Consider the following 14,302-nt stretch of genomic DNA (forward strand, 5'->3'; position numbering starts at 1 on the left):
CCTTAGTAACCAGTATACCGCTTTGGATACTGTTGGGGACGGGTGGACGGGGGGACGGACGACTTACCAGGGGTATGTCATGGGGTACAGGTCTCTGGCACAGTATGTCCCTGTTGCTCAGAAGGGAAGGGGGAAGAGGAGTAGAGCATTAGTCATTGGAGACTCCATAGTTAGGGGGATAGATAGGAGATTATGTGGGAATGAGAGAGACTCGCGGTTGCTGTGTAGCCTCCCAGGTGCCAGGGTGCGTGATGTCTCGGATTGTGTTTTCGGGATCCTTAAGGGGGAGGGGGAGCAGCCCCAAGTCATGGTCCACATAGGTACCAACGACATAGGTAAGAAAAGGGATACGGACGTAAGGCAGGAATTCAGGGAGCTAGGGTGGAAACTTAGATCTAGGACAAACAGAGTTATTATCTCTGGGTTGTTACCCGTGCCACGTGATAGCGAGACGAGGAATAGGGAGAGAGAGGAGTTGAACATGTGGCTACAGGGATGGTGCAGGAGGGAGGGTTTCAGATTTCTGGATAATTGGGGCTCATTCTGGGGTCGGTGGGACCTCTACAAACGGTCTACACCTGGACCAGAGGGGTACCAATATCCTGGGGGGTAAATTTGCTAATGCTCTTCGGGAGGGTTTAAACTAGTTCAGCAGGGGCTTGGGAACCTGAATTGTAGCTCCAGTATACAGGAGGTTGAGAGTAGTGAGGTCATGAGTAAGGTTTCAAAGTTGCAGGAGTGTACCGGCAGGCAGGAAGGTGGTTTAAAGTGTGTCTTCTTCAATGCCAGGAGCATCCGGAATAAGGTGGGTGAACTTGCGGCATGGGTTGGTACCTGGGACTTGGATATTGTGGCCATTTCGGAGACATGGATAGAGCAGGGACAGGAATGGTTGTTGCAGGTGCCGGGGTTTAGATATTTCAGTAAGCTCAGGGAAGGTGGTAAAAGAGGGGGAGGGGTGGCATTGTTAGGCGAGGCCTTATTGGATTTGGTACTGGGTAATGAACCAGGACAGGTGTTAGATTTGGAGGTAGTTGAGCACTTTGGTGATAGTGACCACAATTCGATTACGTTTACTTTAGTGATGGAAAGGGATAGGTATATACCGCAGGGCAAGAGTTATATCTGGGGGAAAGGCAATTATGATGCGATGAGGCAAGACTTACGATGCATCGGATGGAGAGAAAAACTGCAGGGGATGGGCACAATGGAAATGTGGAGCTTGTTCAAGGAACAGCTACTGCATGTCCTTGATAAGTATGTACCTGACTTCCGGTTGCGGCGATGCCCAGCTAAGCCGCATGTTTCGGCGGCTCCAGCTCAAACGGACCTTCGGGCTCATTTAAGAGCCCCAACGGGGAATTTTTTCAGGACGAAACCCGGTGTGGGGTGAGTTAACAGGGAGTCCCCCCCAACGAAAGAGAAAAATATCGGCGGCGGCGGCGGCTACATCGCGAAGAATCCTCGACGATAGGGACAGGAGGAAAAAAGCAGGAAGATGGTGGCGGAGAAAGCCCAGGCGACATGGGGGCCCGATCAAGACGAATTCTTAAGACGATGTGTGGAGCTACTTAAGAAGGAGGTGCTGACCCCGATGCTACAGGCAATTGAGGGGCTTAAGGAGGCACAAAGGACCCAGGAGACAGAGCTCCGCGTGGTGGAGCAGAAGGTGACGGACATTGAAGACGAGATCCTGGGCCTGGCGGTCAAAACACAGACGCACGAGGCGCTCCACAAAAAGTGCATTGAAAGGATTGAGGCCCTAGAAAACAGAGCACGAAGGAAGAACCTTCCGATCCTGGGTCTCCCCGAGGGAGTGGAAGGAGCGGACTGCGGGGCTTACGTGAGCAAGATGCTAAGCTCGCTGATGGGAGCTGAGGCCCCTTCGGGCCCCTTAGAAGTGGAGGGGGCTCATCGGGTCCCTGTGAGGAGACCAAAGGCGGGAGAACCACCTAGGGCGACAATCGTGCGATTTCACCGCTTTAATGATAGAGAAGTGGTTCTGAGATGGGCCAAAAAGTTATGGAGCAGTAGATGGGAGAATGCGGTGGTACGGGTGTACCAGGATTGGAGTGCGGAGGTGGCGAGAAGGAGGGCGGGTTTTAATCGAGCCAAGGAGGCGCTACACAAGAAGAAGATAAGTATGTACCTGTCAGGCAGGGAGGAAGTGGTCGAGCAAGGGAACCGTGGTTTACTAAAGCAGTCGAAACACTTGTCAAGAGGAAGAAGGAGGCTTATGTAAAGATGAGACATGGAGGTTCAGTTAGGGCGCTCGAGAGTTACAAATTAGCTGGGAAGGACCTAAAGAGAGAGCTAAGAAGAGCCAGGAGTGGATATGAGAAGTCTTTGGCAGGTAGGATCAAGGATAACCCTGAAGCATTCTACAGATATGTCAGGAATAAAAGAATGACTAGGGTAAGAGTAGGGCCAGTCAAGGACAGTAGTGGGAAGTTGTGCTTGGAGTTCGAGGAGATAGGAGAGGTGCTAAATGAATATTTTTCGTCAGTATTCACACAGGAAAAAGACAATGTTGTCGAGGAGAATACTGAGATTCAGGCTACTAGACGAGAAGGGCTTGAGGTTCATAAGGAGGTGGTGTTAGCAATTCTGGAAAGTGTGAAAATAGATAAGTCCCCTGGGCCGGATGGGATTTATCCTAGGATTCTCTGGGAAGCCAGGGAGGAGATTGCTGAGCCTTTGGCTTTGATCTTTAAGTCATCTTTGTCTACAGGAATAGTGCCAGAAGACTGGGGGATAGAAAATGCTGTCCCCTTGTTCAAGGGAAGTAGAGACAACCCCGGTAACTATAGACCAGTGAGCCTTACTTCTGTTGTGGGGAAAATCTTGGAAAGGTTTATAAGAGATAGGGTGTATAATCATCTGGAAAGGAATAATTTGATTACAGATAGTCAATACAGTTTTGTGAAGGGTAGGTCGTGCCTCACAAACCTTATTGAGTTCTTTGAGAAGGTGACCAAACAGGTGGATGAGGGTAAAGCAGTTGATGTGGTGTATATGGATTTCTTTAAAGCATTTGATAAGGTTTCCCACGGTAGGCTACTGCAGAAAATACATGGCATGGGATTCAGGGTGATTTAGCAGTTTGGATCAGAAATTGGCTAGCTGGAAGAAGACAAAGGGTGGTGGTTGTTGGGAAATGTTCAGGCTGGAGTCCAGTTACTAGTGGTGTACCACAAGGATCTGTTTTGGGGCCACTGCTGTTTATCATTTTTATAAATGACCTGGAGGAGGGCGTAGAAGGATGGGCGAGTAAATTTGCAGATGACACTAAAGTCGGTGGAGTTGTGGACTGTGCGGAAGGATGTTACAAGTTACAGAGGGGCATAGATAAGCTGCAGCGCTGGGCTGAGAGGTGGCAAATGGAGTTTAATGCAGAAAAGTGTGAGGTGATTCATTTTGGAAGGAATAACAGGAAGACAGAGTACTGGGCTAATGGTAAGATTCTTGGCAGTGTGGATGAGCAGAGGGCTCTCGGTGTCCATGTACATAGATCCCTGAAAGTTGCCACCCAGGTTGAGAGGGTTGTTAAGAAGGCGTACGGCGTGTTAGCTTTTATTGGTCGAGGGATTGAGTTTCGGAGCCATGAGGTCATGTTGCAGTTGTACAAAACTCTGGTGCAGCCGCATTTGGAGTATTGCGTGCTATTCTGGTCGCCGCATTATAGGAAGGATGTGGAAGCATTGGAAAGGGTGCAGAGGAGTTTTACCAGAATGTTGCCTGGTATGGAGGGCAGATCTTATGAGGAAAGGCTGAGGGACTTGAGGCTGTTTTCGTTAGAGAGAAGAAGGTTAAGAGGTGACTTAATTGAGGCATACAAGATGATCAGAGGATTGGATAGGGTGGACAGTGAGAACCTTTTTCCTCGGATGGTGATGTCTAGCACGAGGGGACATAGCTTTAAATTGAGGGGAGATAGATATAAGACAGATGTCAGAGGTAGGTTCTTTACTCGGAGAGTAGTAAGGGCGTGGAATGCCCTGCCTGCAACAGTACTGGACTCGCCAACACTAAGGGCATTGAAATGGTCATTGGATAGACATATGGACGATAAGGGAATAGTGTAGATGGGCTTTAGAGTGGTTTCATAGGTCGGCGCAACATCGAGGGGCGAAGGGCCTGTACTGCGCTGTTATGTTCTATGTTCATGGTGGTCGTTTCTGCGCTGGCGACGCGCAACATGGCATAGCGACACTGCGGGCCTTCGCGGAAGTAGGCAGGCCACCCCCCCAAATCGCACGCGCCCGCCGATCGGTAGCCCCCGATTGCGGGCCTGGCAGTCAGAGGCTGCCCACCGGAGTCTGATCCCCCCGCCTCCCCACCAGGACGGCCACCGCGGCCATGGGTCCGAGCTCCTGCCAATGTGGTATCATACGTGAACCGCGCCGGCGGAACTCGGCCGGTCGACTGCGTAGAATCGCCGCGGGGTCCCCTTTCAACGGCCCCCGACCGGCGCCGCATCGACCGCACGCCAGCGACTGGCGCCGATTCTCCTGTCGCTGGAGAATCGAGTCCCGGCGTCGGAACGGCGTGGCGGGAATTTTCGCCATCAAAGCCGATTCTCCAACCCGGTGCGGCCGCGGCGAATCCGGCCATAATTCTTGTCCCAACTCTCTAGTTTTACACTTTTCTTCTGTTCTTTTTGCAGCTCCCTGGTTCGGTCCAGCTCCTTCTGGGTTCAGCTTAAAACCAAACTCAAGTTCTTTCTAACCTTAAACCATGTTTGCTTCCATGTCAGTTACCCTCACTCATTAATGCATCTAAACCACCAAACTGAAGCAATTAACACTTTCAAATATAGAACCACAAAAATTAAACTAACTTAAAGCTCGATCTTATTTTGAATGCCTATATAAAAAACAGATCATTCACAGACACGAGGAGCTTTACAGGGGTACCATCAAAACTCTCAAACAATGATTAAAACATATTATCATGAATATCCACATGTTTTGGACAAAGGACTGGATTTTCTTTTATTTGCTACCCAAGATTTACTGAAGGAATCTACTAGTTTTAGTCATTTGGAATTAATTTATGGACATCAGGTAAGAGGTCCTCTGAAATTAATCAAAGAAAAGTTTTTAGAACAGAAGGACGAATCCCTCTGTTCGATGTATGTGTCTGTGTTCCAGGAATGGCTCACAGGGATCTGCAAAGTGGCTTAAGAACATCTTCAAGTTTCTCAAACAAAGGTGAAGGAATGGACATATAGGCAAGCTATGACCCAGATATTACAACAAAGGAATTAATGTTGTTGTTGCTTTTACAGGGGGAACCTCTGAAAGAGATTCAATCACAGCCTTCAAAAGGGATTTGTATAAACCCTTGGAGGAAAACATTAAAGGAATATGGGGAGGAGTTTGGGCTATTGAACTAACTATTGAACAAGTCTGCAGTGACTCGGCAAGCCAAACAGCCTCCTCTGTGATGTACTATTCTATGATTCTCGAAATTAGTCTTACAAATTTAGCAATTTTTATGCTAGATTGTTCCTTGGCCTTTTCCTTAACTACTCTAAACCTGACGATATGATGGTCCTGTTCCCGAAATACTCTCCCATTGAAAAAAGTCTCAATTTAATTTCCCCAAATTAGATTCAGCACCATTTCCACCCTCTTTCAGATAGAAAGACACTAATCAAGAAAATTCTTCTGCACACATTTCAGGAATTCTTTTCCTTCTTTGTTGTCAACACAGTCACTATTTCAGTCTGTATTTGAACAAACTTAAAGGAATCAGCAGATGTAAATGATGGGACGATGTGACAACAAATCCCCAGAGCCTGACGTTCTGCATCCTAGGGATATGAGAGTGTCCTAGGATTTTGATCCAGTGACAGTGAAGGAACAGATATATTCCCAAGCCAGGATGGTGAGTGGCTTGGTGGGGTTCCTATGCATTCCTTGTCCTTCTAGATGATAATGGTTTGGATTTTGAGCTTTTAGACTTTGTAGCAGTTGGATACAACTGGGTGGTTTGCTGTGCCATTTCAGAGAGCATTGCTGTGTGGACTCACATGTAGGCCAGACCAGGTAAGGACAGATTTCCTTCCCTAAAGGACATTAGTAAGCTCAGATGCCGTTTTACGACAATTGACAATCATTTAGACTTTTAATTCCAGATTTTTATTAAATTTGAATTTCACCGTCTGCCATGGTGGAATTCCAACCCGGGTCCCCAGAACATTACCCTGAGCATCTGGATTACCACTATGCCGCTGCCTCCCCAGGTCTTTGCATGTGAATCACAAAGTTAACCTTCAGGCACAGCAAGCAATTAGGAAGGCGAATGAGATGGTATATTTTGCTACAATGGGATTATGCAGCACAAGAGTAAAGTCGTCTTACTACAATTATACAGGGCATTGGTGAGGCCACACCTGGAGCACTGCACGTAATTTTGGCCTCCTTTTCTAAGGAAAAATATACTTGCCAGAGAGTGCAACAAAGCTTCACTAGACAGGTTCCTTGGATGAGGGGATTGTCCTATGAGGAGAGATTGAGTAGACTAAGCCTGTATTCCCTGGAGTTTAGAAATGAGAGGTGATCAAATTGAATATTCTTAAAAGGGTTTGACAGGGTAAATGCTGAGAAAATGTTTCTCTGGGCAGTGAAACCTAGAAAATAGGGGCATAATCAGAATAAGGGGTTGACCATTTAAGACAGAGAATTAAGGGAATTAAGAAATATTGACCTGTGTGGGAAGGTGGAGTTAAAGTGGAGCACGGTAACACAGTGCCCCATGGTAACACAGTTGTTAGCATTGTTGTTCCACAGCGCCAGGGTTCCGGATTAGATTCCCAGCCTGGGCCACTGTCTGTGCGGAGTCTGCACATTCTCCCCGTGTCTGAGAGAGTTTCTTCCCGGTGCTCCGGTTTCCTCCCACAAATCCCGAAAGATGCGCTTGTTAGATGAATTGGACATTCTGAATTCTCCGTGTACCCGAACAGGCGCCGGAGTGTGGTGACTAGGGGCTTTTCACAGTAACTTCATCATAGTGTTAATGTATGTTAATGTAAGCCTACTTGTGACAATAATAAAGATTATTAGAAGATCAGCCACCATTGATTGAATGACAGATCAGGTTTGAAGGGCCAAATGCCTGCTTTTACTCCAATTTCTTACGTGCTTATGAATAACTTTACAAATTACATTGGAGTCTCTCAATATGATACTAATTTGTGATCTACTATCGGCTCTTCAATACCATCTGCCTACCAGAGTTTCCCTGAGAATTTCTTCACTCAAAATTCCAGAAAGCATTTTGTTGCTATCAATAGCATATAGAACATAGAACGTACAGTGCAGAAGGTGGCCATTCGGCCCATCGAGTTTGCACCGACTCACTTAAGCCCTCACTTCCATCCCATCCCCGTAACCCATTAACCCCTCCTAACCTTTTTTTGGTCACTAAGGGCAATTTAGCATGCCAATCCACCTAACCCGCACATCTTTGGGAGGAAACTGGTGCACCCGGAGGAAACCCACGCAGACACGGGAGAACGTGCAGACTCCGCACAGACAGTGACCCAGCGGGGAATCGAACCTGGGACCCTGGCGCTGTGAAGCTACAGTACTATCCACTTGTGCTACCGTATTTATATAAATAAATACATATTTATATATGTACAAATACATAATACAAATGTATCACACACACACGCACTCTCTCTCTCTCTTGACAAAGAAAGTCTTGTGCTCACTTGACATCCACACATGCTTACTTAAAACAAGAGACACAGGATAGTGCACAAGAATTAAAAACCTTTCCAATTTCTGTCTTCCATAACTCAGCAAGCCTTAATATCGTCTCAGTAGAGATCAGTTAATAGCACAGACCAGTGAAAGAACTACTGTATGATCAAGCTATTAAGTGAGCCTCTGGTGGAGCAGCTGATTATCGGTCAGGGGTACTAACTCAACTTTTACCTGTTCTGGGGTTTTCTGCTTTTTACTTTGTTGTTGGGCTGGTAGTCAGACTCGCTGTCTCCTGAGGTACTTTTCTCTCGATCATCTTCCTCCTCCTCAGAACCAGACATGTGCCAGTCTTCACTAGAGAAATGAAATTATATTACAAGAGGCAATATTCATGATACTATAGCATATGAAATGCTAAGCAGCATCTGAACACATTATTCCTTCACTATCACTTGCACAATATTCAGAACAGCCTACTTATCATGGAAGCACCAGTAGAACGAGCATTTGCTCGACAAGGCTCACTACTACCTTCAAAGGGCTAGAAATAGGCAACTAATGCGACCTTCTCAGGTTTCCCACATCCAAAGAACAATAAGAAAACCAATATTCAACTTGCCAAGGTCCAAAATACATTGAGCTTGCATGTGAAGATTGTGCTTCTATATTTTTTCATTCTAATACTAAAAACTTTATTGAAAAAAGTGAAATTCATACTTAAAAACAATTTTCCACCCCAAAGTATTTTCATCAATAGAAATGGATTATCGCGAATGCACATCCATTTCACAAGGACCATGCATAAGTCTGCAAGGGAGACCTTTTTTTCCAGCTTATTTTGACAACTTACTTTTAGTAAACTGGTACAAGTCTACACCAGTTCTCTAACTGTTCAGTTCAGATATTCATTCGCCTAGTTCTATAAATCAAATCTTAAAGGTTCGAAAGACACTGGGCTGGATTTTCCAATTTTGCGGCTAAGTGCCGACACCGGGGTAGGAAATGTGGCGTCCTACGGCGCTGATTTAACCTCATTGATTCCAGGACCGGTGAGGGGCTAGCAGTGGTGCCGGGTAAAACTCCTGGTCCGGCGGCAAAAATGGAGAATGACCGGGTCATTGGCCGCGCATGCGCATGGCGACGACCTGCCGTAAAACATGGCGCCAGCCGCGCGCAGACCCGACCTGCCAGATAGTGACCCCTGGACCCCCCCCCCCCCCAACCCGCAGCACAGCTCCCCCTCAACTGTGGCGGCACTGGACCTCGTCCGCAGCCGCACGCGAGGTTCACGAAAGATGAAGAGCACAAGTGAACCGCGCCGCCGTAAACTTGGTCCATCGGTGGCGGCGTATCGGGGAGGGCATTCAGGTAACGTCCTTCAGGTAACATCCTGAGGCCGTCCCAACAGCATGCGGTGTACGCCGTTTTGGGGGAGGGGGGGGGGGGGGGGGTGGAGAATCTGGAAACAGGTGCCTCCTCCGCTTCGGTTGCAAAAAGGGATTCTACGCCCAATCGCCGATTACGAAATCGTTGCTGGCAAGCGGAGAATCCCGCCCACTGTGTTTGATTGTTAGTCTCAGAGATCTTAATTTATATCACATTTATTGACAAGTGCAAGTGAATTTATTGTATCTAACCATGATATTTGAGCCATTCCCATCTTCAATGAAACCATTTTAAAATATATATATATGTATTTAACTACCCCTCTATTATTGTATTTATGGGCTCAGCAGTTTGGTATATTTCTCTCTAATCATCTATTTCCAACATCCCTGGTACATTTTAACTCCCTTCCAGATGTCTATTTTAATTTCTCTCTTTAGCCACTGGCTAAACCTGGTTTAAATTTAAAATTTATAAAACATTGTTATTGCTTTCTTTCAACCATGCACTTCAGTATGAGAATGAACAGTCACACATTAGGCTCACATTGTCTTGATCCTTCGAAGGATGATATTTTTATTAATTTATGGGATGTGGACATCACTGGCTAGGCCAGCATTTATTGTCCATCCCCAATTGCCCTTGAGGTGGTGATGGTGAGCGGCATTCCTGAACTGCTGCAGTTCATGTGATGTAGGTACACCCAAAATGCAGTTAGCGAGGAGTTCCAGGATGTTGCCCCAGTGACAGTGAAGGAACGGCAATGTATTTCCAAGTCGGCATGGTAGGTGATATGGAGGGGAATGTGGTGGCGTCCTCATGTGTCCACATGCCTTATCCTTCTAGATGGTAGTGGTCATAGGTTTAGAAGGTGAGTTCTTGCAACATATCTAGTAGTTGGTACACACTGCTGTTATTATGCGTTGCTGGTGGGGTTACTGGGTTACGGTGTGAGCTTAGGTAAGGTGCTCTTTCCAAGGGCCGGTGCAGACTCAATGGGCCGAATGGCCTCCTTCTGCACTGTACATTCTACAATTCTCCAAAAAAAAATCTTGGCAAATTTAAAATATTTTCCAACTTTCTTCAAAGTTTGCTTAGGAAAGTGCCCTTCGTTTCTTTTAGTTCAACGCCAATTCCATCAAAATTTGCCTTCTTGAAAATAAGCATTTCCACCCCAGCCCTTGCTGACACGTATCGTCAGATAGTCTCATATTTGATTGTACTGTATCAATGGTTCACTGACTTTCAAATACGTATTATAGATGGCATCTGATTTCTTTCAAGTCTAGATAGGAACCCTCTTTGGGAGGGTCCATGACATGCTGTGACAAGCAGCAGGGGTTAGTGCTGCCGGAGCGCAACAGAGCGCTTTAATTAAAAAAACATTTGGGGACACATGATTAATACATAGGAAAACAACATACTAGATTTAGAAATAGCATGGCCAACACACTTTCTTGGAGCTCCAGCACCCCAAAATTTGGTACTATACCCTTGTCATGAAGCAGTCTTGTGCCACACTTGCCAGCTCAGATTCAATTGCCACCCTTCCATTGCATATTTCCAGCTAATACTCAATTGTTTGATGTCAATATTATTAGCGGCACACCCAGCTAAACGCAGCATGCAAGATGCTATTGCCTTCCTTTACCTATTTTAGCAGATTTGTAATGGAACCCAATTGTTAATTCGTCCTTTGGCCTTTCCTAATCTTTTCAATCATATTGCTACATCTTTTCCTTCACGAACTATATCACATCCAGAAAACTGTATATCCAATCTATTGTTTAATCACTGTTTAGCAATCTACATCGCTATTAAATTCACTTTCATCTTATCGCATGAGCAAGATTTGTATAATCCCTATGACATCAGATCTCCCTTCTGCCACATTTGCTTCCAATTATTTTCAGTATTTTGCTCCTAGCATTTCTGGCATTCAATTATAGACACTTAATAGTATCGGCAACTTTTGTCCTAAATTTCTAATCTCTTGAGATTATTTTCGATGCCTAAATTGTTTTCTTGCTTTATCTTGTCCACTCTCGAAGTCCTGATGTTCCGTAATCACAGCACAACCAAATTTTGCAATTTTAATTCAAAATTTTATAAGAGAACAGACAATTTCTTAATAGCACAAAGAAGTATATGTTAGTAAGTGTTGATGCAATTAACTCCATGTCAATTCAACGGGTCAGTGCAGACTCGATGGGCCAAATGGCCTCCTTATGCACTGTAGGGATTCTATGAATTAGCTCAGTTGGCTAGATAATTACGGTGTGATACAAAATTATGTCGCGTGTGCAGCTTCAATCTCTGTATTGGTTGTGGTAATTCACGGAGGCCTGCTTGTTTGTCTTGCCCCTCAAGCTCTATAACCAACTGTCTCTCTACAATAGAGTGATGCCTATGATTCTTTGTGGCTAATCACTTAAATGCCCCACCCTAATTGCTGAGAGACAGTTATCTGGCAGTCACCTGAGGCCTGTTTAGGGGCACAAAGGTACACATTGTATTCTTCTCTTTGAGGTTTAAGTAGTGTGAGTCATCCTAAAGTCTGTATAAAAGACAGACAGAAAGCGCACTTAGTAAGTGTTGCGCAGGTCAAAAAGACACAGCCTGAATGAGTGAGACACAGACAAAGAGTGAGAATTTGAAACTTGGTACAGTGAGGTAATTCGGTGCAGAGTGGGAGAAGGTGCTTTTTCCCTACTGTTTTGTTCTCTCTCTTTCTTCTGGCCTGTAACTTTTAATCAGCAGGGAGAGAACCTGAGAACATCTGAGACCCTCAGAAGGTAAGTAAGTGATTTTTACTCATTTCTACTTTTATCACCTTTTCAAATTGCGTGTGGGGGGGGGGGGGGGGGGGGGGGGGGGGAAGAGACTGAAATGACATCCCAGAAAAGCTGTGACCTGAGTGGCTGGTTGGGAATCTACACTAAATTTAAAAAATTAAGCATTGGTAACTAATTAAACATAATTACTTAATTATAATTTAGATGGGTATCTAAGCCAGAGATCGGACAGTACTATATTTAGCTTTCACATTTATAGTAGAAATCTAGTGCTAGGAAACAGATAGTTAACAGTAACTTTTAAAAAAAAATTTAACTTTTAACTTTAATTTACTAATTAATTGACACAATGTCAGTTAGAGGGGTGCAGTGCTCTGACTGTGAGATGTGGCAGGTCCGGGAGGCTTCCAGCGTCCCGGATGGCTTTGCCTGCAGAAAGTGCACCCAACTGGAGCTCCTCACAGACCGCATGGTTCGGTTGGAGCAGCAACAATTGGATGCACTTAGGAGCATGCAGGTGGCGGAAAGCGTCATAGATAGCAGTTATATAAATGTGGTCACACCCAAGGTGCAGGCAGAGAAATGGGTGACCACCAGAAAGGGCAAGCAGTCAGTGGAGGAATCCCCTGTGGTTGTCCCCCTCTCAAACAGGTATACCCCTTTGGATACTGTCGGGGGGGGATAGCCTATCAGGGGAAAACAGCAGCAGCCAGAGCAGTGGCACCACAGCTGGCTCTGATGTTCAGAAGGGAGGGTCAAAGCGCAGAAGAGCAATAGTAATAGGGGACTCTATAGTCAGGAGCACAGATAGGCGCTTCTGTGGACGTGAAAGAGACTCCAGGATGGTATGTTGCCTCCCTAGTGCCAGGGTCCAGGATGTCTCTGAACGGATAGAGGGCATCCTGAAGGGGGAGGGCAAACAGGCAGAGGCCGTTGTACATATTGGTACAAACGACATAGGCAGGAAGGGGCATGAGGTCCTGCAGCAGGAGTTCAGGGAGCTAGGCAGAAAGTTAAAAGACAGGACCTCCAGGGTTGTAATCTCGGGATTACTCCGTTACCTCCCATGTGGGAGGCTTTCAAGTGAGGCTAGAAATGGGAAGATAGAGCAGCTAAACATGTGGCTAAACAGCTGTAGGAGGGAGGGTTTCCGTTATCTGGACCACTGGGAGCTCTTCCGGGGCAGGTGTGACCTATATAAGAAGGACGGGTTACATCTAAACTGGAGAGGCATAAATATCCTGGCAGCAAGGTTTGCTAGTGTCACACGGGAGGGTTTAAACTAGTATGGCAGGGGGGTGGGCACGGGAGCAATAGGTCAGAAGGTGAGAGCATTGATGGAGACCTAGGGAATAAGGACAGTGTGGCTCTGAGGCAGAGCAGACAGGGAGAAGTTGCTGAACACAGCGGGTCTGGTGGCCTGAAGTGCATATGTTTTAATGCAAGAAGTATTACGGGTAAGGCAGATGAACTTAGAGCTTGGATTAGTACTTGGAACTATGATGTTGTTGCCATTACAGAGACCTGGTTGCGGGAAGGGCAGGATTGGCAGCTAAAGGTTCCAGGATTTAGATGTTTCAGGTGGGATAGAGGGGGATGTAAAAGGGGTGGCGGAGTTGCACTACTGGTTAGGGAGGATATCACAGCTGTACTACGGGAGGACACCTCAGAGGGCAGTGAGGCTATATGGGTAGAGATCAGGAATAAGAAGGGTGCAGTCACAATGTTGGGGGTTTACTACAGGCCTCCCAACAGCCAGCGGGAGATAGAGGAGCAGATAGGTAGACAGATTTTGGAAAAGAGTAAAAACAACAGGGTTGTGGTGATGGGAGTCTACAACTTCCCCAATATTGACTGGGACTCACTTAGTGCCAGGGGCTTAGACTGGGCAGAGTTTGTAAGGAGCATCCAGGAGGGCTTCTTAAAACAATATGTAGACAGTCCAACTAGGGAAGGGGCGGTACTGGACCTGGTAGTGGGGAATGAGCCCGGCCAGGTGGTAGAAGTTTCAGTAGGGGAGCATTTCGGGAACAGTGACCACAATTCAGTAAGTTTTAAAGTGCTGGTGGACAAGGATAAGAGTGGTCCTAGGGTGAATGTGCTAAATTGGGGGAAGGCTAATTCTAACAATATTAGACGGGAACTGAAGAACCTAGATTGGGGGCGGATGTTTGAGGGCAAATCAACATCTGACATGTGGGAGGCTTTCAAGTGTCAGTTGAAAGGAATTCACGACCGGCATGTTCCTGTGAGGAAGAAGGATAAATACGGCAATTTTCGGGAACCTTGGATAACGAGAGATATTGTGGGCCTCGTCAAAAAGAAAAAGGAGGCATTTGTCAGGGCTAAAAGGCTGGGAACAGAAGAAGCCTGCGTGGAATATAAGGAAAGTAGGAAGGAACT

The 14,302-nt window shown here is 46.1% G+C and overlaps 1 protein-coding gene across 4 annotated transcripts in view; it reads right to left on the bottom strand.

Annotated features, from left to right (window-relative positions):
- chd1 (chromodomain helicase DNA binding protein 1) overlaps window positions 1-14,302 on the bottom strand; it is a 299,232-nt gene that overhangs the window by 149,594 nt on the left and 135,336 nt on the right. For all 4 annotated transcript variants that reach the window (XM_072516362.1, XM_072516363.1, XM_072516361.1 and 1 more), the window contains one exon: window positions 7,950-8,072. In XM_072516362.1, coding sequence (XP_072372463.1) covers window positions 7,950-8,072 — 123 coding nt within the window. The remainder of the gene's footprint in view (window positions 1-7,949; window positions 8,073-14,302) is intronic.

The sequence above is a fragment of the Scyliorhinus torazame genome, chromosome 9 (assembly GCF_047496885.1).
Source record: "Scyliorhinus torazame isolate Kashiwa2021f chromosome 9, sScyTor2.1, whole genome shotgun sequence".
Lineage (NCBI taxonomy): Eukaryota > Metazoa > Chordata > Chondrichthyes > Carcharhiniformes > Scyliorhinidae > Scyliorhinus > Scyliorhinus torazame.